Source organism: Mesocricetus auratus, unplaced genomic scaffold (assembly GCF_017639785.1).
Source record: "Mesocricetus auratus isolate SY011 unplaced genomic scaffold, BCM_Maur_2.0 Super-Scaffold_100028, whole genome shotgun sequence".
In the NCBI taxonomy this organism is placed as follows: domain Eukaryota; kingdom Metazoa; phylum Chordata; class Mammalia; order Rodentia; family Cricetidae; genus Mesocricetus; species Mesocricetus auratus.
Window position 1 is genome coordinate 9,490,432 of NW_024429209.1, and position 25,659 is coordinate 9,516,090.

The window sequence follows — 25,659 nt, forward strand, 5'->3', positions numbered from 1 at the left end:
GTCCCGTTTCTGGACAGGTGTGGCCTAGGGGCTTTTCTCTTTCCTCTGACTCCTCTCGCTCTTGATGACAAAAGGCGGGACAGGAAAGGTCCACTTAGACTGGCAAGTAATACTAGGGGCGGAGGGCTGGGCGGGGACCCGAGAGACTGCCCAACCCAGAGGAGGACCAGGGCCCCCTTGCCCTCGGCAGCGCCGGAGGCCGGAACAATAGCGCTTGCCGGAGGGGCGGGGGAGGGCGTGGCGGGAGGGCGTAGCTCCCCTCCGGGCGCCGCCCCCAGCCCGCCCCCCGCGCTCGCACACCGGCTCGCAAAGGGCTCCCACCGCCGCCCGCCCAGGCACTGCCCGCGGGAGTCGCCGCCGCCGCGCCCGCCATGGACGTCCGCCTGTATCCCTCGGCGCCCGCGGTGGGTGCGCGGCCTGGGGCCGAGCCGGCCGGCCTGGCGCACCTGGACTACTACCACTGCGGCAAGGTAGGCGGGGGCCGGGTGTCCCGGGCTCGAGTGTGGGGCAGGAGTCACCTCTCGGCTGCAGACGGACGCGGCCACTTTGGGGCTCACAACAGGGACAGGCACACAACAGCCCCGTCGACGGGCACGTGCCGCTCACACCGCCACCCTCGCGGTCACACACACGCCTGAGTTGTAGATCACAGGCAGAAGTCAGCCCGACAGCCACCCGCACGACGACACGGTGACACACTCACCCACACTTCACGTTCATTCACAAGCCGACGCGCAGCGACTCTCTGTCACCCAGCCAGGCGGCACCACACACAGCCTTCACCGTCCCACATAAGTCACCGTGCCAGTCATTTGTCGCCAACCACACTCAGCCTCTCGCCCACGTACACGGCTACACTAACACACACAACGCTGCTGTACATGATCCTCTCCGCTGTCACATTCAGTGACAACCAGGGACAGTCACACAAAGAAGTAGCTCCGACAGTCCCAGCTCGCACTCACAATGACCCACAAGCGCACACGGCCACACAGGTCCATCCCCTGGACGAGAAGCTTCAGCTACAAGTCGCCCTGACGGCCACACAGTCATACCCGGGCACACCCAGGGACAGTCACAGGCTCCAGCATCCTTCACTCCCCGCCCCCACCCCTCGGTCGTCCGTACTCGCGCGTCGGGGTTTTAACTTGTCGGTGCCGCGCACTAATTGGGCCGTTTACTAATTGGCCATCACTGCCCCATGGTGCCTCGGATTCTATGCTGGTGGCGTCCAATCAAGGCCTGTCCCTTCCCTGGGTCGGGAGCTAGCGTCCCTTCATGCTTGGGCTGCAAGGAGGAGGCACTTCTAGCTCCCCCCTCCCCATTTTCCTAAGATCTCTGTCCCCAACTCCAGCTAAGTCCCCGTAGCGCGGCAGCGTCCGGAGCCTGTGCCTGGATCCTGGGACCTGAGGCGTCCGACCCCAGCTCCTCTTCGAGCCCAGCGGGCAGGGTCAGGGGCAGTCGCGCTGTCCGAGTCCTCTTCCCTCGTAGGGAAGGGAACTTTGAAACTTAGTTGGGAAGCCAGACGGTCGGTGCGTCCCCGGGTCTGTGCGTCGGTCCGGGTTAGGCTGGAGCCGAGCGCGGCTTTTCGTCACTCGGAGCCCGGATTGAGCAGCGCGCGTGGGTCTCCGGGCGGTCGAGGTGCAGACGCGCGGGCTCTGCGGTGCTGCGTGGTGAGTGCGCGTCGCGTGGCTGGAGCCGCGACCCTCTGGGGTCTGTCCCCTTCCCCACAGGCTGTCCGCCCAGATCTTGGCTGCGGGGGTACTGCCTGGATACGGCGGGAGGAGAGCGTCCGGCCGATCGCTGGGCCTCCGGGGCTGGGCCTCTGCAAGTGCGTCCTCAGGCCCCAAGGGAGCGGCTGCGGCCGGGAGCCCTCTGCAGTTCACCCTTGTCCGGGTGGCGCGGGCCGCGCAGGCGGGGGTCGTCCCGGGGCGGAGGTGGGAGGCACGCATCTCGCGGAGGGGAGAGCAGATTATTTTTTGTGCGCTGATCCGCAAAGTTGGAAGCCTGAGAGGGGGATGGTGCCTTAGAGAGAAGGCGGGTTCCGGAGCCGCTTCCAGTGTGGTGGTGGGAAAATAGATTAAAAACAGCAAGTGGAGTTTTATAAGGAGCTGAAGGATGGGACAGTGGGTCACCTTCTGTTCTTGGCTTTGTTACGTTTAAAATACCAGATGGGCAAGACAGGGTTCAACCTCTGGCTTAGAGGCCTTGGTGGAGAATGGGCATTTGTGCCTTAAAATCTGGGTACCCGGGCTGGGGAGGAGGTAGAGATTAGCTAGAAGAGGTCTTTTGGAGGTGATGTATCTGCAAACCCTATCAGAGTGGGGACGGACTGTCTTCCACTGTCGCCTTTGGGAAGCAGGACCCTGCCGAGCCCCCCCATTCTACCCCACCCCCATCCCGCGCATTTTATTCAGAAGCTTTAGAAACCTCTGACTCAGCACCAGAACCTTCGAGGTCGCAACCCGCCGGGGAGGGAGCAGAAGTGGAGGGTGGAGATTTGGGGTTCTATCTGTGCTCTAGGACCCTGGCCCATGGCTGGAGAAGTTTTGCGCATAGCGGGGGTAGGACAAGCCACTAGAATGCTTGACAGGAAGGTGTGACCACGTGCTTAGACCTGGGCTCTGCTGCTCAGTCGTCACGCTGGGGTGCTGGAGCACCTGGCTCAGCTTAAGCCCGATTCTGTCGGCAGATTCCCCAGTGGGCCGTGGCCTTCCATGCTGGTTCATGGGGTTCATTATGACCAGGAACTCTTCTTCCCCGCCCCCTCAGACTCAGAAATGACGGTGAAAGGTTGTGGAAAGAAAATATCCACGCTCCAAGCTCCCTCGCAGGGGCTCACTATCAGAGGTGAAGGTGTGCTAATAGGCACACTGTAGCTGTGTGTCTGTGTTAGGAGGTGGTGTAATATGGGATACAGAGCCAGGGCTACCCACACACTGGGGCTCTGCTCCTGGAGCCAGGACAAGAGGCTTGTCTCTCTCAAGCATTTGCCCAAATGATGTCAGACAACCGTGGGGCAGTTGACCTGGAAGGGCCCTTGGCGACGGTCCCCTTGGCGACCATCCCCTTGGTGACTGTCCCCTTAGCAATCCTCTACATAGAGATTCCTAGCCTCTTAATCGAAGTCATGAGCACTAGCTGTTCTTTTGGTTTTCTGATTTCTTTTTGTTGTTGTTGTTGCTCAAGAAAAGGCACAATAATAAGCCACTGTGGCTTCATTTTAGCTTCGAAATACTTGTGTTAATTTATTGATCACGGTAATATTAGCATGCATTAGAAAAATCGCAAGCATGTTACTTTTAAAATGTAGAAACCTTGCCTGGTAAGCACAGGGGCTCCTGGCCTCTCGCATGGAGGATCTGGGATCTCTTGAGAGGAACTGTTAATCTCTTTGCTTCATAGAAGGGGAAACTGAGTCATGGAGCGGTACACCCGTGGCTTACTGAGCAGATGGAAGGCACAGCTGAGGTTGAATCAAAGTTTCTCAATTCGCAGCAGGACAGTAGTCTGGTCTCCTTGTGAGTCTCTGCCATGGTTTGGGGGCTGGGGACCCATGATTTCCATCCACAGAGAATTGAATTCCTTCCATTCAGATTTTGGAAGGCACTTTACCAGGCTGGGAGCTCCCAACTCAGTTAAGGCAGACTGGTGCCCATTAGCCACTGGGACAGGGTGAACCTGTCTTCATAGCTCCATATGTGGTTTTATGAAGTAGAGAAAATTATTTCTGTCTCCTTAAAAATGTATTTATGCATGCGTGTGGGCATGCATGGAAGTCAGAGGTGCTCTCCTACTGTGTGTGTCCCAGTAGTCAGTTAGGTGGTTGGGTTTGGCCACAGGTGCCTTTACCCTCTAAGCCACCTCTAGGCTCTCTAGTTCTTTGTTGTTACTGAGTATGACTTAATTTAGTAAAACGTAAATGAGCTTTCACAGATACAAACAGCCACGTATTCACTAATCCAGTCTAGGTAGAGAATATCTCCATTACTCCAGGAAGCCCCCTTGTGCTCTTCCCAGCCAGCACCCATCCACTGTCCCAGTGACAGCTGATTTCCTACTTCTACTCCCCAAGGTTTGTTTCAGTTTAGGACTATTAACTCCATTTATGCCCTAGAATTTCATATGCAACATAGGCATTTTGAGTATGGCTTCTGTTTTGCTCGGCCTGCCTTTGAGATTCTTTTGGTGAGTATGTGCGTGAGTGTGCACGTGTGTGTGTGCGCACGCGCGCATTGTGGTTTTTTTCCCGCTTTGTTGCTGAGTGCTATTGCATTGTGTAAATACAGTACATTTGGCTACTTCATTCACCTGATGATGGGCATTTGGGTTTGTTTTCAGTCTGGGGAAATTGTAAATAAAGCTGTGCCAAATATTCTTCTACAGGTCTTTTTGTGGGAAGAGAAAATTATTTAACATAACTTAATATAGGTACCCTCTTTAGAATTTTTCTTTAAGATTTATTTATCTTTGTTTTATGCGTATGAATATTTTGCCTGACTGTATGCGTATGCAGGATGATGAAGATGCAATGCCCCTGGAGGCCAGAAGAGGGCATCAGCTAGCCCTGGGCCTGGCATTACAGACGGTTATGAGCCACCATGTGGGTGATAGAAATCAAACCTGGATCCTTCAGAAGAGCAGCTGGGGCTCCAGCCCCACCCTCTGGAGGACACTGCCTGCTTCTGAGAGTCAGGATACAGGAGTAAGGGATGCAGGCTAGGACTGTTCTTGGCACAAACCAGCTATTGGTTAGTTGGTGGTGGTATTAACCACCTGACACCTATTTTAACCTCTGTTCTGAACATCCTTTATCCCTATTTGATACCCACTAAAGGCCAACCTGGGTGCCACTCTCATGGAGCACTCTGTGACCGGCTACCTTCTCTCTTTCTCCAGGCTCTCCCAATGACTAGTAATGTGTGGGATGTGGCTTGTTCTATCATCAGTTATTTAATCAACAAATATTTATTGATCACTGCTTTGTTCTAGAACCTTATGAGGTAACCAGTGTTATGACAATGAACACAGTAAACCCACATTGTTGCTCTCAAAGCTTATCTGTCTGTCTGCCTATGGATAAAATATATAGCAATATGATTAACAGGTCTCTGGATATGAAGTAAGGAAGAGGGTTAAGGTGAGCCAAGGCCTGGGGCTGCTTTGCAAGTGTGTGTGTGTGTGTGTGTGTGTGTGTGTGTGTGTGCACATGATGAGGCAAAAGTTGACACGGGGTGTTGTCACAGTTGTAGTTTTTAATCAATGTTGCACAAACCTAGATCTTGGTTGAGGAATTGATTCTACAAGATTGGCATGTCTGCTGGGCATTTTCTTGATTGCTGATTGACTTGGGAGGGCGAGCCCACTGTGGGTGGTGCCACCCCCTAGCAAATGGGTCTGGGCTGTATGTGAAACAAGCTGAGCAAGCCAACAGGAAGTGAGCCAGTAAGCAGTGTTCCTCCATGGTTTCTGCTTCAGTTCCTAAATCCAGATTCCGTCCTCAACTTCCCTCAATGATGGACTGTAACCTGTAAGCTAAATGAACTCTTCCCTCCTCAAGTTGGTTTTGATCATAGTGTTTACCATAACAATGGAAAGCAAACCAGAGCTTTCCTCCCTCATATATTTTTAAGACCAGTTACTCATTGAGCCCCAACTCAACATTTTGGCTAGAGTCTCCTAGGGTCTACCTGTCTCTACCCCACTAGCATGGGATTATTAACGTGTGCCTCCATGTCTGCCTTTTCCTGGGTTCTGGGGATCCAAACTTGGGTCCTCATGCTGACGCAGCAAGCACTTTATCTGCTGATTGGTCACCTCAGCTCCTGTTTTGCCATTTTAAGGTAGGAGGTTGATGACTGACTCTTGAAATTTTGAAAATTTATGTACATGAGAGTCACTTGGTAAGATTTTTCAAAGCTTTATTTTTATTTATGTGTATGACTGGATGTACATATACACACATGTGTACAGATGCCTGTGGAGGCCAAAAGAGGGTTTTGGATATTCTGGAGCTAAAGTTGCAGGTAGTTGTGAGAATGTGGATGATGGGAAGTGAATTCCAGCTCTCGTCAAGAGCAGCTAGAGATCCTAACCACAGAGACAGACTCCAACTTCTGCTTGGTAAGTTCTAAAAACAGATTCCTAGGAGTACTACTCAGCAGTATGAAACAATGACATCCTAAAATTTGCAGGCAAATGGACAGAACTAGAAAAAAAAACCATCCTGGGTGAGGTAACCCAGACCCAGAAAAACAAATATAGTATTTACTTACTCATACCAGACAAAAAGCAAAAGATACCCAGGCTACAATCCACAACCCCAGAGAAGCTAGAACCCTTTTCCAGAAACAGATGGAAGCAGATGCAGAAATCCACAACTAACCAATGGGCCAAGCTCCTGGAGTACAGTTGAAGTGAGGGAGGAGCGATAATATGAACAAAGGAGTCAAGACCATGATGGGGAAACCCACAGAATCAGCTGACCTGAGCTAGGGAGAGATCACTGACTCAGGCCTGACAAATGGGGAACCTGCATAAGACCAAACTAGACTCCCTTAATATAGGTGACAATGGAGTGACTGGGGCAATGTATGAGGCCCCTGGCAGTGGGTCCAAGATCTAACTCTAATGCACAAACTCACTGAGTGGAGCCCATTCTTTATGGAGAGATACCTTGCTCAGCCTAGACACAGGGGTGTGCAGTGTGGTGGAGAGGTGCCTAGCTCCTGCCTCAGTGAGGTGATGGAACAGACTTCGTAGACTTCCTAGGGAAGGCCTTACCCTCACAGAGGAGCAGATGGGAGGCAAGGTGGGAGAAGTGGGAGGAACAGGAAGAGAGGAGGGAGGGGGAACTGGGATTGGAATGTAAAAGATAAATTAATAAAAAAAAGCAGATTTCTGGGCCACACTTTCAGGGATTTCGATTCATTTGGTCCTGGGGGATGGACCCTTGGGATTGGCACATCTCCTGAGGCTCTATGTGATGCCACAGCTGGTTACATGTTACAGGCCACAGTTGTGTAGTGGCTGCTTGGTTGTTTGTATACAGTTTTGTGTGGACTCCTGGCAGGCAGGAACCATGCCAGCACTTGGCATGGTGCCGTCTCATAATGGCTCAGTAAGAAAGTGGTGGTGGGTGAATTATTTTGCTTTCCACCCACACAGTTCTGGACACAGCATCGTGTAAGGATGGGAACTAGGAAAATGTGGTTACTCAATGACTAGAGGCTCCGTTTGATGAAATCCATGAAGTAATCTTGCTTTTACTTCCTATCCTGGACTTGGGGAGTCTGAAGACTTTACAGCATCTATGAGGTGAGATTTGCATGACTTCCTTCTGCAGGGGGCAGGGGATGGTCTTGTGGGAGGAGCCCTAGGATGGCTGGAATTAAGGGGTTTTGCCAGGAGGCCAGCATCTCTGCAGGAAGCTCTTTACTTTCATATAGTCCTGTAACAGGCCTGCCCAGAGGGTCCTCCTAGGATCACTTTTTTGTGTGTCAGGAACAGCAGCCCAGGCCCACCACAGCTCACTCCAATCTCCTGAGAGACTTTGAACATGTCATTAGCTTTCCTTGTCTTGCTGATTTCTCTGCTTACAAAGGAGAATCAAATCAGTGACCATCACCCCTTCAGGATGGTGTGGTGGAGTGATGTAATGAAATGGAAGGCAGGGAGTCTTTTATAACTGTGGTGCATGGAGGGATCCTCCACCAGGGGTAGGGGGGTGCCTTTTGAAGAGTGTATTAGTCTGCTTTTCATTGCTATAACAAAATACCCAAGGCAGGCTAACTTTATAAGAGAGAGGTTATCATGGGTTTCCGGCTAGCCTAGGCTATATAAAGAAACTGTCTCAACAATAAAAAAATAAACTGGAAGCTAAAAGATAAGAAGTTAAGAAAGGAAGGAAGGAAGAAAAGAAGGAGAGAAAGAAAGAAAGAAAGAGAGAGAGAAAGGAAGGAAGAAAGGAAGGAAGAAAGGAAGAAAGGTAATTTAGCCTATAGGCTTGGGCTTCCTGAACGCTGCCTCTTGGCTACCTCACCTCCTGGCAAAGACACTCATGGCAGGAGCAGGTGTAGGAACAAATGACTGATTATACTTCAAACCAGAGCCATAGAGCTGCGAGAAGCAGGGCTTGCTGCTGTTAAAACATCCCTCCCCTAGAGCCTCCAAGGGTCCCAGAGACCAGCCTCTCAGCTACAGTGAGCAACTCCCACTGGGCCTTTTGAGAGGTCTTGAGATGTTGTCTCTGTGGTAAGGGAGGACTCCTGTGTTCCCAGAGTGGGCCTGGTAGATAAGTATCCAGTGGACATTCACTCATGGCATGAGTGAATGAATGTGTGTAGGGTCTTCTGGTTGTCCCTATGCTGTTTGAGAAGCAGAATGCCCCTGGCAAGTGAGGGGAGGCACACACAAGCCGTTGAACTTTCCCTTCAGCGGAAGTCCAGGAAACCATCTTGGAGCCTGGTCTGAATTTGGGAAAGTAAAGCCTCTGTCCTTCTACACCCATCCCCACTCTAAACCAAGCAGGCTGAAGTGTAACATGTGGGTGTGCTTGCTCCCCTACAGTTAGGTCTTGTCACCGGGTAGACAGATCTCCCATGATGCCTTTCCCCTGCTTGGAACACCCTCCCCCCACTGTGTGTCCCCCCACACAGCTCCTCTCTCATGTAAGACTCAGTTGTGTGACAGTGTCCCAAAGGTCAAACACTGTCACTGTTAGTCTACAGTCTGAGTCAGTAGATTGCAGATCAACTGGGTTTTTCATCTGGTAGATACACACTTTTTCATCGAGTGGCTGAGAATTCAGGATTGGACTGAATTCTCAGTACCAACCCCACAGTAGGCATTCTAGAAAAACTGGCAATGGGCACTGTAAAACCACAATCTTCCGAAGGCACCAGAAATCCCAATTGCACCATGGCAAGTTTTAAGCATCAAGGTAATTGATCAAAATTTATCACCCTGTGTTACACAACATCTTCTCTCTAAGATATAAAATTACCATTTACCATGACTCATTAAGTTAATAATTACCGACCATATGTTTTTATTGCTTCTCCCAAGCTGAGGTGATAAATCACCCTGTAGGTTTCGGTCTGTGTAAATACAATGACTGCCAACTGTGCAGATACAGGATTTACTGACAGGAACACACAGAACTGAAGTTCTGGGCTCAAAACACAACCCCACGATCCTACCAGCCCCTGCAGTGATATCTGAGTTCCCGGGCCAGAGCTTCTCTACCACGGCACAGTTTTAGGTTATTTCTGGTTGTCATCTCTTACGGGGAGGGGATGCATCTGCCAGCTAGCAGGCAGGGGCCAGGGATGCTGCTGTGAGTCTTAGAATGCACAGGCAAGCCTCCATCACAGTGTGTGATTCGGTCCAAAGTGCCTGCTGTGCTGTGGTAGAGATAGTAGGGACGCAATGTTCTATTCCAGCAGTGACTTCCACCATGTCTATTATTTTCATCTGTGGGGACTTCTACCATCTATGTTATTTTTTTAATCTGAGTTTCACAGCAAAAATATAAGATATGCTGTTTTTTTAGCTGTAGGTTGAGGCCAAGCCAGCGATCAAAGGCTTTGGGCTAATGCATGGATCTCTTCATTTGCCCCGTTCCCAGCCTTAGCAGCCTTTCTTGGGACTCTACAGGGTTTGGTTAGGAGAGCTTCTCCAGGGACTGAGGGCCGGGGTGCTTGTTCCTTTGGCCTCCCAGGCGATGGTGTCAGTCTGTCCTTTGACTTCTTTATTTCCTGTGGCTTTTCAGTGTTTCTGATTGGTGTCCTCTTCCTTTGCCCTCTGGGCTCTTATGGACTGATTGCATTCTCCCATAAACAGGTCAGTATCTGAATTATGAATAAATATGTATTATGAAGGCATATGTATCTCTACTTTACCTATGATAGATTAAGGTAGGTAGATTTTTATTTTGTCATCCTGTTGGGATTCAGAAGCAAGGGGAGAAGGTGAAAGTATGCCTACCAGCTGCCTGAAGCACCTAGTTCCTGCTTAGCAAGTTTTGTTTAAATTTTCGTGGGGGAAATAAGCACAATTCACTTACTGACCCGTTACCACTTGTAGGCGGGGAAACTGACCCAAATAGCTGAAGTACCACAGGTGGCAAAGGAACTAGCCTTGTCTCGGTGGGTGACCTCCACATGAAGCTCCCTCCTGAGAGGTGTGTGCATGTATGTTCCTGCTCGTGTGTGTATGTATGTTCAGGCAAGTGTGTGTGCGGCGACACTATGTGCACGCATCTCTGTGCACACGTGTGCTGCTTGCTTCTTGCTTTTCCTATGGGTCTGGCAGCTCCAGCCGGGCCTCTTGCCTTAGGTCTCAACTTCAGGCCACATTTGCCAATAGGTCGCTTCCACGTTGCAGCTAATTAAAGCATGCTTATCTCGAAGTTGGGCCTCATTTTCAGAGTGATTCAGAAACTTGTTGCAAATGATTTTGATTCCACAGTTAACCCCAGGTCAATCTCATGCATAAATTTTGTTGTTGCACTGTGCTGTTTTGGATGGACCAGGACTTTCCGGAGAGGAAGGTAGACACTGGGCTTTGGGGCTTGCTTGCTTATTCTGCAAACGTTTGCTGACAGCTCTGTGGGGGTGATTTCAGGATCCCCCATGCCTCCTCTGTTCTCTGTATCCACCTGAGAAGTAAGTTAGCTTTGAATGCAAAGCCAGGTGGTGGATGATGAAGTGCCTAGGTTCATGTCCTGGGGCTTAGACACTAGGTGACCTTGAACAGATCATAAATAGTTGATAAAGTGGCCATACTTGGGGATTTCCTGAGCACAGTGACAATTGCAGTGCCATGCCCCTTTGGGACCATGGCAGTAAGGAGATATGTGGCTGCTGTGAGAAAGGGGCTTTGAGGGCAAGGTGGCTCCCAAATCACCTGCCACGAAGGCTGCTTCTCAGCCTCCTGAACCCCACATTCCTAATACTATACTCCCACCTCATGATGGTGCTGAGATCTCTGGGAGATCAGAGCAATTGTTTTCTAGCTCATTACTGCTACTTGAGACTGCCCAGGTCACGTGACCATTGGGAGAGCAGCGAGTACCACCTCTGTCCAGGAGTTTACATCTTCAATAGAGAATATGAGAAGCCTCAGGAAGCCCCTCACACATTGAGACTTAACTCACAAGACTAAGCCAGGTGAGGCATCTGGTGTCCTGGAAGCATTTGGAATAGGAACCAGAGCCTGCTGTTACCTGCAGGAGAAGATCCCTTTGGAGTCCCAGAGATAGAGAGACCAGAATATCTTCTCTGTGCTGTCCCCTCCCTCTGGATTTCAGTCCAGGCAGTACAGACGGACAAGTGCATCGTGGCATGTCTCTTTATTGATAGGGTCCCCGCAAGGGGCATTGTAATACAATTGTCACTGTGCTCAGGAAATCCCAAAATATGGCTACTCTATCAGATATTCATCATCTGTAGATAGTTTCTCAAGTCAGCTGCCAGGGTCATTTCCCCCTGTAGAGCACATTGGCTGAGGGTGTGCTAGCAGCATCCTGCCTCCAGAGAGTTTGTAGCCAGTTCACAGGATAGGATTTTCTTGGTTGATCTTAAACTGCATTTGCTGTCTTGTTCATCCAAGGGTGGTGTGTGTGTGTGTGTTTACGTGCAGGTGTGCTCACTCAAGAGCATGAATGTATATGCACAAGTGTGCGTATGCATATAGTTTATAGACACATGTGGGTGTGTGGAAGCCAGAAAGTGACACTGGGTGTCTTCCTCAATTGTTCTCCACCTTGTCTTTTGAGACAAGTTCTCTCATTGAACTTGGGTCTAGACTAGCTGTCCAAAAAGTCTCAGGGATGCCTCCCCCATCTCCTCCTCCCCAGTGCTGGGATTACAGACATACCTGACTCCTTATATGGGCGCTAGGAATGGAACTTAGGTCCGTATGGTTGCGTGGCAGGTGCTTTAACTGCTGAATCTCTGGTTGAGCTTTATAAGACATGCATACATACATGCACATAAACACATACACATGAATATACTACACACATGGATAGAAAAAAACACATGAACACACATGTACACAAATATACCACACACATGAAAAACCCAGCATACATTAAACAACACATACACATGAACACACACACATGTATACACATATGCACACACATACACTGACCAAGAAATATGCTTTATCATACTCACCCGGAGTCATACCTGGATGTAACACTTTGTTAAGAGTCGGTGCACTTACCTTTTCCTCATTGATTCATCCCACCATCCAAAAACCATTTCCAGTCCACTGTGTCCGAGGCTCTGTGGCAGGTGACAGGTACAGATGGGTGAGTCACACTAGCCCCTACCCTGTATGAGCTTCTGTCTTATTAGATGTATGACAAGAGTGATTTCCAATGTGTGTAGTTAGCATTAGGTATTATAACTCAGGTACCATGGGATCACCAGGCCAGGCCAGAGACAGATGGTGAGGGCTTCTCAGACAAGAGGATGCGTGCCTGCTCTCCCAAGTTATCAGAGCCTGGGTAGGCAGGCATCCCAGGTGGACAGAACAGCAGGTGAAAAGCACAGAGGTGATGGGCAGGCCAGGAGATGAGGCTAGGGAGGGGAGCATCTGGGAAGCTATTCATTATTTCCAGGCCTCAGTTTCCCCATCTCCAAAGTGGAAGTAGCAGTGTTTGCCTGCTTATGAAATCAAATGAGGTAAGAACTTGTGGTGATATATTGTTTATGATCTAATAAAGCCACTGAAGATCAGAACGCAAAGCCAGCCACAGCCATAGAAGCTGGGTAGCGGTGGCACACATCTTTAATCCCAGGACTTAGGAGACAGAGACAGATGGATCTCCGTGAGTTCAAGGCCAATCAGGGCTACATGAGAGTGAATCAGTCTAAAAGAGAAACAGAGCTCATGCCTTTAATCCCAGCAGAAAGAGTCTCAGCATAGTTGTCACACTTCAGGGAGTCACCTTCTGCCCTTTCAGACGGAGCCCCAAACATGCCAAAGGCTCTGGGTCCTGTCTTCCAGGATCAAAGTGGCTGTCTATCCTGGAACTCACTGTGTAGACCAGGCTGATCTTGAACTCACAGAGCTCTGCCTGCTTTGATGCTTGGTGATCTGCTCATTCACTCTGTTGTTCTCCTGTTTTTCTGAAAGATGGCCACCTCCCTCATTCCGGTCCAGGACCTTCAGTGCTCAAAGCAGTTTAGAGACATTTTCTGTCCAGTGACTGAGTGTTCCATGCTGGGAGGGCTATGAAGCCTTTGTGGAGATCTTTCCGCTGTAGAATCAGATCCATCTAGTCTGTGTACAGAAGTGAGTTACGGCTCAGAGCCACACAGCCCTAAAGTGTGTCCTCTCAGAGCTCTGTCTAAACCTCCTTGTGCAGCCCTGTCCGTCCCCATGGGGTCTAGCCACTTCCTGCTTTCCAGACCTCACTTTCAGCTACTTTGCATGAAGCCCCAGGCTCCAGACTCTGTTCTGGGGACACAGTCAGTTCTGCTATGGCCTTCATTTTATCCCTGCTGCCTGCCCGCCTCACACCACTGCGCCTGCTGACCTTGCCTGGGAGGTTCCAATCTGCATCCTCTTATGGAGACTGGCACTGTTCCCACCCTTCAGTCTCAGCTCTAGCCCCTTGCCGTACTCTGGCTCCTGACATGTCATCCTCTTCACCACCCTAGTCTCTAGTACGTTCCTTTGGGGGCATAATATGTCTGTGAAATTGCTTGACTGTTTCCCCTCTGGAGAGTGAATTGTGAGAACCAGTGATTTAGCTCATGTGCAGAGTTAACATCCAGTACCTGCCATGCTGCTTATGTAATAAGTGCTCAGTGCTAAGTTGTGGAAGGAAAAAAGGAGAGAAAAGAGGCACTTGTTTTCTAGAAATGTCCCATAATGCATCCAGGCAGTGTTAACAAGAATAATCTTACTCACCGTCTCTGGGCCTTCCTTACCTCCTTGCCAGGAGAAGCTATGCCTGGGACTGGCAAATGTTGACAAGCCCTGATCTCCTGGTGGCATCCCAGGGAGGAAAGTGGGAACACTAACTGGATGGGTTTAACTTGGAAATACTTGCCTCTGACTTTGAATTCATGCTTGACCTCTAAGGCAATGGCCATCAGACCCAGACCCATCTCCATGCCAAGGTGACCTTGGCTTTGCCAGGAGGGACGCATCCCTCCCCATTGCTTGGACTGGAGGATCTGGGGCACAGTCAGCCTGGCCTTTGGAGATAAGGGAATTTCTCTCTACTGTGGGAACATTTCTGTTGAGCAAGCAAGACTCTTGGGTGGTGGCTGTCCTGAAGAGATGGGCCCCACTCTCTTTATCAAACTGTGAATCACAAACATGATATTTTCTACCTAAAAGCACTGGGTGGGAGTGTTCACCTGTTCCTGGGTCACTGAAGATTCCAGAACACTTCATGTTGGCCCTTTGCCTTTTTAGTATTCAATGCTAACTGCCCCATCCTGGTCTATCAGAGATGCCCTATTATTGTTTTTGTTTTTGTTGTTTGTTTTTACTTTTCTGGAAATAGTGTGTCATTTTCCTTGTCCCTGTGGCGGTGGACCCTGTCCCTCCCTTCCTATCCCTCTAGAATAACAGCTTCGTGGAGGAGTCTGGAGGAGCTGGCTCAGTCTGTAGGAAGTCTAGCATGTATAAAGTCTTAGGTTCCATCCCCAGCACCCTATGAGCCAGGTGGGGTGGTGCCCACTTGTAGCCCCAGCACTTGGAGTGTGGAAGCAGGAGCATCATGGGAATCCTTGGCTAACGGTGAGTTTGTTGCCCACTTGGGCTCCATGAGACTGTGCCTTAAAAAAATAAAATAAAATAGAAGAGCATATGGCGTATTTATGGTTCCTGGTTTTTGTTGGTGTGTTATTTCTCTGTGTGTGTGCTGTGCATGCACATATGTGGGTATGTACCTTGTTGGTCCTCACCTTCCACTTTGATACGGGATCTTTTTGTTGCTTGCTGGCCCACAACCTTCTGGGGATTCGCCTATCTGTCTCCCATCTCACACCTTAGGAACACAGGGTTTGCAGACATACTACTGTGCCCAGCTTTACATGAGTCCTGCGGACTCAAACTCTGGTCTTCCGGCTTGCTCAGCAAGCATTTATACATATGGAGCCATTTCCCCAGCCCCTGGCATGCCTTTTCCAAAAGGGTTGGCCACATTCACTGGCAGCAGGAGGAGGTGCCCATTTTATTATACCCTCTGCACACAGCTCATTATCTCCGACAAACTTTCAATTGTGCAGATACCTCCTGCTCGGTCTGCCTACCCTGCAGACCCCAGGTCTTTGTGGTGTGGAATTACACGCCCATCAGTGCAGATTTTGTTGAAGAGCTGTGTTTGCCATTGTGGTCTGATCTGTTGTTTTTTAAATGCCTGGGGTAATATCCTCAATCAGAGGGCAAATAGAAGCAGGGGAAATCGGTAATAAAAAATGAATTAGGGTGATTAGCAAAGGTGAGTGCTTCCCTCCTCAGGCGACAGGCAGAGTTGGCAGGGCTTTGCAGGGAGGCTCCTGTCCAAACACGCAGCTGGATCACTGCAGCCTCCAGGCTGGCCCTAGGGTCTGCTCCGCACATAGGAGTCTTGTATTGCATTTAGCTCTGCAAAGGTCATGGGTACCCTTCGGAGGGGAATCAACCCCTGGTGGGTTAGATCGGGGTCTCCAAAGAGGGGTTACTTTCCCCTCCCCCCAGTTCCATCTCTAGCCAAGATGAGGACCTCTTCGCTTGGAGCAGAGACTCCTGTGGGTCTGATCACTGTGAGAAGGAAGCAAAGGCTTTAGCTAAAGCAAACATCCCGTCTCTGCAGCACTGTGGGTTTCTTGAGGACCAGGCTGCCCAGTGTCCCCAGATGAGTCTTTGGTGGACCTGTCATTTAGAAGACACCAGACCTAGCTGGGCTGCTTCCTCTTTGGTTAAAAAGAAGCAGAATCCTGGGAGTGAGTTGTGCTGGAAGGACATGAAACTTTCATCTGGGCAGTGCTGAGATTTGCACCAACACAGAGTAAAAGGAACCGTGCACAGCACACAGCAGGCATGGCTAATAGTTAGGGCAGTTCACGGTTCCCCAGGATGGGATGATGACTCCCATCCACAGTGGGGAGGATATTCAAATGAGATGCTGATGCAGTAGGTGGGGTAGAGAGTCTGCATCACTAAGTAAGGTCTAGAGCAGTGATTCTCAACCTTCCTAAGGCTTCAGCCCTTTAACACAGTTCCTCAGTACCGTTCTTCATGCTATGGTGACCTCCAACCATAAAATTACTCTTGTTGCTATTTCATAACTGTAATGTTGCTGCTGTTAGGAATCATAATGTGAATACCTGATGCACAGGATATCTGATATATGACCCCAAAGGGGCCTCGACACACCGGTTGAGAGCTGCTGGTCTAGAGGTTGCTGGAGGATCGACCAGAGCGTTGAAGTGGGTGTGAAATGTTGAAATGCCTAGAATCAGAACCCACCCCAAGGATTCTAGGAGAGGCCACTGCCGAGGGATGCTCTCAGGAGAAGGGTGTGGTCCCAGCTCGAGTCATACTTTGCATTGGTCCTCCTGTGTTCCAGACATCACTGAGATTACAGGTGTGCACCTAGCTGTCCACGTGGGTGCTTTGCTGTGAACTCACGTTTTCATGCTTGCACGCACTTAACATTCTGACTGCACTGTTTCCCAGGCCCCTCTCCTGATGGGTTTTGCTCAGGTATGCAGAGCTTTTCATCCATGTAAAGGATGGGTAGAACCAACAGGAAATGAGGCTGGAGAACCTGTCTACCGGGCAGTACAAGCCAGGACTGCAAGGGACTGGAGCCCTGGGACTGAGTTGCAGGGCAGTGGGGCTGAGTGTGGTTAGAGCTTCATCGGGAGACACGTTAGACTCTGGCCTTGAGGACAGTGGGAACTAGCAATGCTTTTAAGTGGGAATAGTGGGTGTTGAATGCCCTTTTCATTATTTCCTTAGCAAGAGAACTGATTGGCAAGGTAAATCGAGTCTTTTGAGGGTGCACGGCAGCATGAGGAGGGTCAGATCAGATACAGGACAAGGATGAGGGGACCAGCGGAGGGTGGTGACCAGAGTGCCTGCAGTGTGCGGTGTGCCTGTGGTCTAAGTTTTGTGGGGAGAGTCATCTAGGACTCAGCAGCCACAGTATCCCTGCGGGCCTGGGCTCTAGACAGAGCCCCAGAAACACCAAGCGGCTTCAGTCACTTCCCTCATGTATAATCCGTTCAATGGAAGCTCGCAGCTTCTCAGCTCTTACAGGTGCTGACAGAGACATCACAATATTGTGAAATTAGACGCCCGAAGCTGACTTCATTACCGGCTTACCTGGCGACATAGCAGCTGCCTTAGCACCGACAGTTGGGTGTGACAGAGCTAAAATTGAACTTGGCAATTACCGCTCTGGCAAGGTTCTCGGCGCTGTGAAAGGAAGGTTCCATGGAAATCAACCTTAGTAATCACAGGGTTTAAAATTAGTTTGTTACTAGTAAGTCAGCAGAGGCTTCATGAGGCAGGGGACAGGGGCGGGGACAGGCTTGGGCAGCCTGAGTACTGTGGGCACACCTGTTCTGGTGTTTTCCTTCTCAGTTAGTTCAGGGCTGCTATTGTTTCCTGCATGAATTGCCCCCTTTCCCGCCTCTGCTTCCTCAGCCTTGGCGTTTTCTTTAGACCTTCAGGGGACTTTCCTGAGTCTCTCTGTGGGACAAGATCCAGGGAGAGTTCCACTCTGGACCCATGATCACAGGGAAAGCCATGAGACAAGGCTGAGGTTCGTTACCCCTCAGTGGGGATTTCTCTCCTGAAGCTAATGTACTCTCCCTCTCCCTCCTCTCCCCCTCCCTCCCCCTCCCTCCCTCCCTCTTTCTCTCTTTCTCTCTCTCCCTTCCCCTCCCTCCCTCCTTCCCTCCCTCCCTCTGTGTTTTCTGGGGAATCTGGTTAACACAGGTCCTCATGTTTGCAAAGTAAACATTTTAGTGACTAAGCCATCTCCCCAGTGCCTTTCCTGAAGTTTTTGCGGATTGTCTTGTTAAGCTCCTATTTTGTAGATGAAGACAGTGCAGGGCCCATGTATGCTCACAACTGCTTCATAATGGGCCATGGGAAATCTCTGTAGAGTGGCCTGGCTGTGTGCTGGATCCCTGTGAAAGGGAAGACAGAAATTCAATTCTGCTTTGAGTCTCAGTTTCCTGGCCTGTGAGACAGGGGTGTGTGTCACCCAGAGTCAGCGAGAGTCTTGTATGGGAGCTGTCATTCTTAACAGTGATAGTTGTGAACCACCTGTTTTGTACCAGGCACCAGACCAGACTCTTCCCATAGGTAATGCCTGCTTTGCACACTAACCCAGGAAGGGGCTATTATTCCTGTCTTTACATTAATGAGTGAAGGCTCAGAGAGGTGTCTGAACAAGACAATGTAAGGCCAGAAATTTGAATCCAGGTGAACGGGCTCCAGAGCTAGGCCGTGGTCCCTTCCCCTTACTCTGGAAATGACCTCCCCACCACCCCCGACACATCACACACATGCACACATGCACACGCGCAAGAGGGAGGCAGAAATGGAAATGTCTTCCCAGCAGGCCACAGTCCCCACCCCCCAGGAAGCTGAGTCATCTCTCTCTGTGTCTGTTTTGAACCCTAACCATCCAGCAGCTGAGTAATCTGAGAACCAAGTGTCTAAAACAAAAAGCTGGGGGCCTCCAGGTGCAAGGCACCTCCCTGGTTCTGTGCCAGCCACAGCTCTCCCAGCCTGCCCTGGGTGCCTTGGTCATGAGTTCAATGCTAAGCTGAGAGCAATGGGCCTGGAATGGAGTTGACCCATCTGAGGTTCACCTTGTTGAGGAGCCTCTGCCTCCAGTCTGGTGCAGCCCTGTCCAGTCCTGTTACTGGCACTTTCAAGGTGTGTAAATCATGGCTGGGAAGCTCACTATTACCTTTGCACGCGCGTGGGACCATACCCAGAACCCTGCCTCCCAGGTAGAACCCAGTCCAGAGACCTCATCCTGGCCCCAGCCCTGCAGAATGATGTTCCCTGCAGATGGAAGGCCAGGAGGGGATTTCAGTACTGGGAGAAGAGCTTAAGAACTTCTTAGAATTACCCCAGGGCAACCCACCTCAGCCTCTTCAAACACACCCACTTTCTCTAACCAGATTGTCCTTGACAATCAGACCTAAGATTTCTTTTGTTTACAATCATGCAAAAGCAGCCAGGATTTGCGGGCCACATTTCTATAATCCCAGGCAGGAAGAACTGTGAGTCTGAGGCCAGCCTGGGCTACAGAGTGAGACTGTCTCAAAGCAAACAAATACCAAGACCAAAGCAAAGCACATCAAGATGGTGTGAAAGCAATATGCGCTGAGAGTCTGGGGACCCATCCTAATGACCACTTTCTTCAGTACAGCACCCAGTCTGTCACCTGAGATACTCAGCTTAGTGCCCGTGACTTTCCTGAGCCTGTTTAACGTGGCCTGAGCCGGGGCTATGCTGTGGCATCTGCAGTAGGGTTTTGATTTAGGATTTTTCCAGTTTACCAAGGTATATTTCTGCAAGTCAAGGACTGTACCCCGACTCTACTCCTGGTTCAAATCCCTCCGAGGGTGCATGCACGTATACATAGAGCACAACGTGAGGTGTTGTTCCCAGATGCTAGCTACTTTTGTTTTTGAGACAGGGCCTCTCATTGGTGTGAAACTCACTGATTAGAATTAGATTAATCTGACTGGCCAATGGACCCCAGGATCTGCCTGTCTCTGCCTCTCCACTGAGAGGAGGTGGGTCTTATTAACACATAGGCCTGCAATCTGCTGTGACAGGTGGTTTCTAGGGATCGAATTCACATACTCACACTTTCTCAGCAACCATGTCACCAACTTAGCTATCTCCAGAGCCCTGTATCCCCTCTTGAATGACAGCTGAAGCTCTCACTCCATGGATTACTCCGAGGCCTTAGTTTGGGCAGTCAAGATTTCGCACCCACACATATAAGCAAGGATGAACAGGTATCCTATTCGCTCCCTGCCTCAGCCTGGGAACCCTGACCTTCACAGCATAGTGGGTGGACAGAAAGAGCAGAAGATGTATTGAATGAATGAGTCAATGACTGGTGAACAATGATGAAAGGATTTTTATCTCTGTCCTTTCTCTGGGACAATCACACATCAAACTTAGCAGAGCCCCTGGTTGTTACTGCTATTTAGTAAGAAACAATACTCCTTTACATTTCAACAAATGCTGTTTATTTTTTCCTGACTGCATAAAATTTTATTGTACAGAAAGTCATGCTTTTAAAAACCTATCCTGTATCTGTGGACTATGTGATCATTTCAATTTTATTATTAATAATGATACAATAACTATCCTTATATATATGAATTTGAGCCTAGACAGTTTTTTGCCACCTTAAGTTTATGTAAATATTCGTGGATGGCTTCTTTTTTTATTTTTATTTTATGTGTATGGGTGTTTTGACTGCATGTATGTGTGCACCATGCATGTGCAGTGCCCATAGTGGCCAGAAGAGGGCACCAGATTGCCTGTAACTACATTACAGATGTTTGTGAGCCACCATGTGGTTGCTGGGAATTGAACCTGGGGCCTCTGGAAGAGCACCAGTGCTCCTAACCACTGAGCCATCTCTCCAACCCTGACAATTTCTTGTGGTACCCTTAAGTCTTAATATGCTTTAATATTCTCAGTGCATCTATGAAATTTCTAAAAATATTTTATTTATTTATTATGTATACAATCTTCTGCCTGCATGCCAGCAGAGGGCATCAGAGCTCATTCAAGGTGGTTGTGAGCCACCATGTGGTTGCCGGAAATTGAACTCAGGACCTTTGGAAGAATAGCCAGTGCTCTTAACCACTGAGCCATCTCTCCAGCTCCATCTATGAAATTTTTATTGGTCTTTATATCATAGTTCTCACTTCCTTTTCCTTCAGACGAGTTCATTGTGTGCGGCTTTGACCTTAGACCTATGTCTGTGTGTGTTCTCTGTTTCGAGTGTCTACTAGGTATCAGGCCTTGTCTAGGAGCTGGATCTAGAGATGATAAGACAGAGAGTCCCAAGCGTCTTGGAGATCAGGGGGTCGTGGGGGAAGATAGACAGTAAATGCAGGGGCTTACCTGGTACAGCTGAAGACGCAGGCTGTGGGAATGTGGCTCTGTGCTGGAGAGAGCAGAGGGGCTCCCTCGGAGTGGATTTGGAGGATGGGGAGGGCTGGAGAAGGGCATGGCCGCAGAGGGAACAGTAGGCGAAAGGTGCAGTTGCAGAAGCTAGACCCTGCTCATCCCTACCTCTCCACTGAAGCTCTCTCCAACTCACCTGGGCACCGGCTCCTTTATCACGGCTCCTCTGTGCCCTGGCTCTAGTCTGATCATTGTTGCCAGTGTTGACTAGAGGAATTCCACAGAGCTCTTCTGTCTCAGGCCTGGTAACATTGCCAGCTCCTATAGCACTGACTTTCTGTTGCTGTGGTATGCTCCCCAAACATCCCATCTGTGTAACAGCACCAAGCGCAGTTCATGGCATACTGCTCTCCCCATTCTATAGATAGAGAAACTGAGGCCCAGGAAAGTCAGCTGTCCTAGCTAGCAGAGCTAGAATTCAATTCCAGGCCCCTTCTTCTAGAGTCCATATTCTTCATGGACTTAGCTATGCTTACATGAAAGCTAATGAGATTACTAGGCAGTCAGTAGGGCCTGGGGTCTACACAGATCCAAACTTCATTTCCTTGTAAAGGGTGAAATTGGTCCCTTGGAGATTTCCATGTTTGTGTTTTGTTAATATGTAATGTTTGCCTGTGCAAAAGAAAAGGGGGGGAAAAACCGGTAATAGCTAGTCCCTTCCTCTTGCTCTGTGGGTAACCACAGCTAACAGCCTGGTGCCCTTGATGATGTAAATCCAAATGCAAATGCTTCTACCCAATGCATGTATGCACAAGTGCATACATGCCACACACACAAACACGTGTGCATAGGCAAACACATGCACACACATACGTGCGCACACACAGTTCCTACTTTTATAAAAACTGGAGCATGCCCTTGGCTTTCTCTCCCAACCAGTTCCAAATTGGCACCCGCAGACAAGCCCCGCACCCCCTGGTCCATAGAAGGATGTGTCGCATGTATTCAGTCAGCTCTGGCTTCAGATGTTCATCCTGCCTCCGGTTTGTGTAATGATTAGCATCCTCCGGTGCGCCTGTGTGTGGGATGCAGGTATTGCCCCAGAGTGGGTGCTCAGGAGTCTAATTGCTGAATGAAAGGTGTGCAGATTTGCACCTTCACAGGTGCTGCCAATTTGCCTTCTGAGGGGCCTGCCAGTGTGGCGACTTCTCCCAAGCAGCATGCCTCTGAAGCCAGGGGTAACTGAGAGCAAGGCTGCCTTCTCTCTCCTGCTCCCGGAGCCCTGGCATGGTGCTCCAAACATGTGGGCCCAAATTGGGATAGAAGATGGATTTGGATCAAAGAGGTTAAATAACAGGTTTTTCCGTTTCACCTTGTAGGAGCGGGATGGGGGGGGGGTGCCGGGCCTCCAGCCAATAGAGGACCAAGAGTCGTCGCGAGGGCTTATAAAGCTGCTATTTCTGGCATTTTTTCTCTTTCTCTGCTGATTATGCAGCAGCATCTCGCAGAGGCTGTCGCGGGTGCGTTCTCTCGCTGCCTGGGTTTCTGTGGAATGAGGCTCAGGCTCCTTCTCTCAAGACACTGGTGCATTGCAGGTGCGTCTCTACAGAAGGTAAGCAGCGATGCTTGCTGCTTCAGGGGTGGAGGCGCTCAGGCTGGCTCTGGAGGGCCAAGATGGGTGATGCTGGATCCTGGGTGGGGTTAGGCAGGAACTGGTGCCTGCCACGCTCGGCAGCGAGGTTACAGTGCAGGGTCCGCGGGCCTGGTGCTGGCTCTTCCTCTCTGATAAGGAAGTCTGATGGCACTGACTCTGCTGAATAGGATTAGCCACCAGTCTTGAGGCCCAGGACACTCAGGAAGCATTCATTTCTTCATGTATCCCTCCATGCATTCATACATCTATTTATGTATCCATTCATCCTGCATTCAGCTCACGTATAGCAGGCCTAGCCAGATGTAGGTGTTTGTAGGGTGAGGGTGGATTGGAAGGGGGTCTTGCTGACTTAGACAAGAAACAGTGAGAACAGTGATGGTGGCAGCCCATGACATGGAAGGACCCAGAAGACACTGGGCTGGGGAGTGGGAGGGGGTCTTCTGAGAAAGGGGTGCAGTGCAGCTAGAGATGGTACCAGGAATGAGATTCTGGTAATTGGAGAAGCAATCAAAATTCTCCCCTCATTTAGAAAAGGCCACCTTTCCTCTTGTCAAGTAAGGATACAGGAAACCGGCAGCTGGGATCTCCATGGCCACCCTTTTGGAGAAGAGAGGCATAAGGAAGGGAAGGAGTATGGTCATGGCCCCAAGGGCAAATGCACAACGTAGCAGGTGAAAGAGGCTCCTGTCAGTGGCATTTCCCAGCAGCCCCTAGGGAGGTGACTGAGTGGGGTGCAGCGGGGGTGGGGACATTGCTGCTGACAGTGCTATACCTAGATCAGGCCTGATCCTTCTGGCTCTCTCATTTCCCACAGTCACTGTTGGGGATCTGGTTTCATGCATGTGCATCCCAGAAATGTAAGCTGACAGCTCAGGCCATGTCCCTCATGTGAACATTAGGGGAACACAGAGAGACCAGGAACCAGCATCCCTCATGCCTCTGAGGGCATCCTTCCTAGTGCCCATAAAGTCACAAAGAATTGTCTGAGACACTGGGCCCAGCACTGCCCAGGGAAGGTCTTACAGCCAGCTGACCAGGGCAGAAATAGCTATGGGTGCTTGCCAAGCAATAGGGCCTGGGTTAATGGCCACTTTCAAATTCTAGCTTTGCCCTGAGTAGTCTGTGACATAACAAGGGCTCCCGAAACTGCCCGAGTCTCGGTGTCCACACCTGCAAAGTGGGCGCTGGCACCTTCTTTGTGATAGTGTGTGCACATATGTGTGCATGCACACAGATATACACGCATTGCTCATACTTGGCCTAGCAGCTAGAAGGGTCTCCGTCCATGCTGAATGGAGGGATGGCCCAGGACAGCTCAGCTGGGGAGGTCAGGATGCTTGACGGCGCATGTGCTCTGGTGCAAGCATGTGTGGTCAGAGTCTCCATGTGTGTCTAGAGTGGGAGGCAGGCTTAGAGAAATTGCTCTGGTCACCCCCATGGCTTTCCCTATGGGGAAGGGAGGGCACTATGGGACTTGCTGCTCCCTGGAACCAGAATTGACCCTTAGCAGACCTCTTCTTGCACAGCTTCCTGAAGACTGGTAGGCAATCTGGTGTCACAGGGACAGGAAGCCAAGTCACCAGCTGCTGATTGTCACCTGTGTGTTGGGAGTCTGGGCTGGATACATGGAATGACTTTGGGAAGGGAGAGTGTTCAGTCCATGTAGACTTCTGGCCAGGAACAGAAACAGAACATAGATCTAGGACCTGGCTTAGAGCAGGTCTCCTTTTCATGGCATCACTGTGTGGCCTCAAGCGGGTCATTTTACCTCTCTGATCCTAAGAGGATGACAAGGGACAAGATGTACAAAGCATAGTGTTGTGCTTCGTGAATAAAAATGCCACACTTTTCTAGGGAAGGGGCCCAGGGAGCTTTGGATGGGCTGTGTCTGCTGCAGACTGGCGGGAGGCGGGCTCCCACTGAAGGCTTGTATGAAGAAGACAGGTGGGTAGAGTGGGATCCAGCCATTGTGTCATGTCTGGGTGAGCTCCTTAGAGAAATAATTCCAGCCGGTCCACCAACTGCTCTCGTCCTACCATGCTGGCACTCACTGGTGTGAGAGGTATTGTTAGGGTGGACTCCAGCTAGAGATTAACTTCCTGTCTGAGACCCACAGTGTCCCCAACGCCATGCTCAGCTGCCTTCTTCAGGGACCCACCTATCGTTTCTGAGGTCGGATCCTGAGGTGGAATGCCATTGGAGGAGGCTGCCTCTGTAAACCCACATGGACCTGAAAAAAGCCACAGGTGGGTGGATTCCTGCCACTTTGGGCTCTGGAGGCCATTTTCCAGGGAGGCCACCACACCACATGCACGCCCACCCTGGGGAGTGTCTGTTGAATTCGTCACCAGAGCAGCCATTAGGGGAGTTAAGACTTCCATTTTTCTAGCTAGGAGATTCAAGCCACTCCCTTATCTCTGAAGAACCACGAGGCTCTGAGGCCGCTCATGAAGGTTGTGAGCATGGACTGTGCACCGACACCCTGGAGGGCTCATCCTGGAGGAAACGAGACTGGAGGCAGCCTCTTGATCACCCCGCTACGCCACCTTAGTGTCTGGTGCTGCCCACTGGAAACTTAGGCGTAGGCCTGGACACAGCGTGACCCCTTTTCCATGCTGCTGTGGCCCACCTGCTCATGTTGCTGGCTGTCCTGTCAAAGCTCCATCATCTGCTGTCTGGGTGACTTCAGGAGCCTCCTGCCCTTAACTTTCCCATTAGAATCTTCCCTCCCTGCAGCCAGCTCAGGGAACTGCTTGATATGTCCGTCCCTTGCGTGGACTCTTGCGGCTGGCTGCTCCTCCGCACCACTGTGTCCACCCCAAAGCCTCTCCTGCCCGCCCGGGGCTCATCCACTCCACACT

At 50.3% G+C, this 25,659-nt stretch overlaps 1 protein-coding gene across 8 annotated transcripts in view; it reads left to right on the forward strand.

Annotated features, from left to right (window-relative positions):
* The first annotated feature begins 329 nt into the window (after nt 1-329).
* Nucleotides 330-25,659, forward strand: part of Tox2 (TOX high mobility group box family member 2) — a 123,680-nt gene continuing 98,350 nt past the window's right edge. Inside the window, exons 1-2 of one of the 8 annotated variants that reach the window (XM_040732862.1) lie at nt 22,671-22,739; nt 24,915-25,044. Coding sequence is in view for 5 of the 8 variants with exons in the window: in XM_040732864.1 (XP_040588798.1) it covers nt 22,634-22,756 (123 nt within the window). In the remaining 3 variants the exon portion in view is untranslated. Of the gene's footprint in view, nt 471-7,184; nt 7,318-22,563; nt 22,757-24,914; nt 25,045-25,659 lie in introns of those variants that run through there. The other 7 variants (XM_040732860.1, XM_040732858.1, XM_040732863.1 and 4 more) reach the window with 7 other exon arrangements.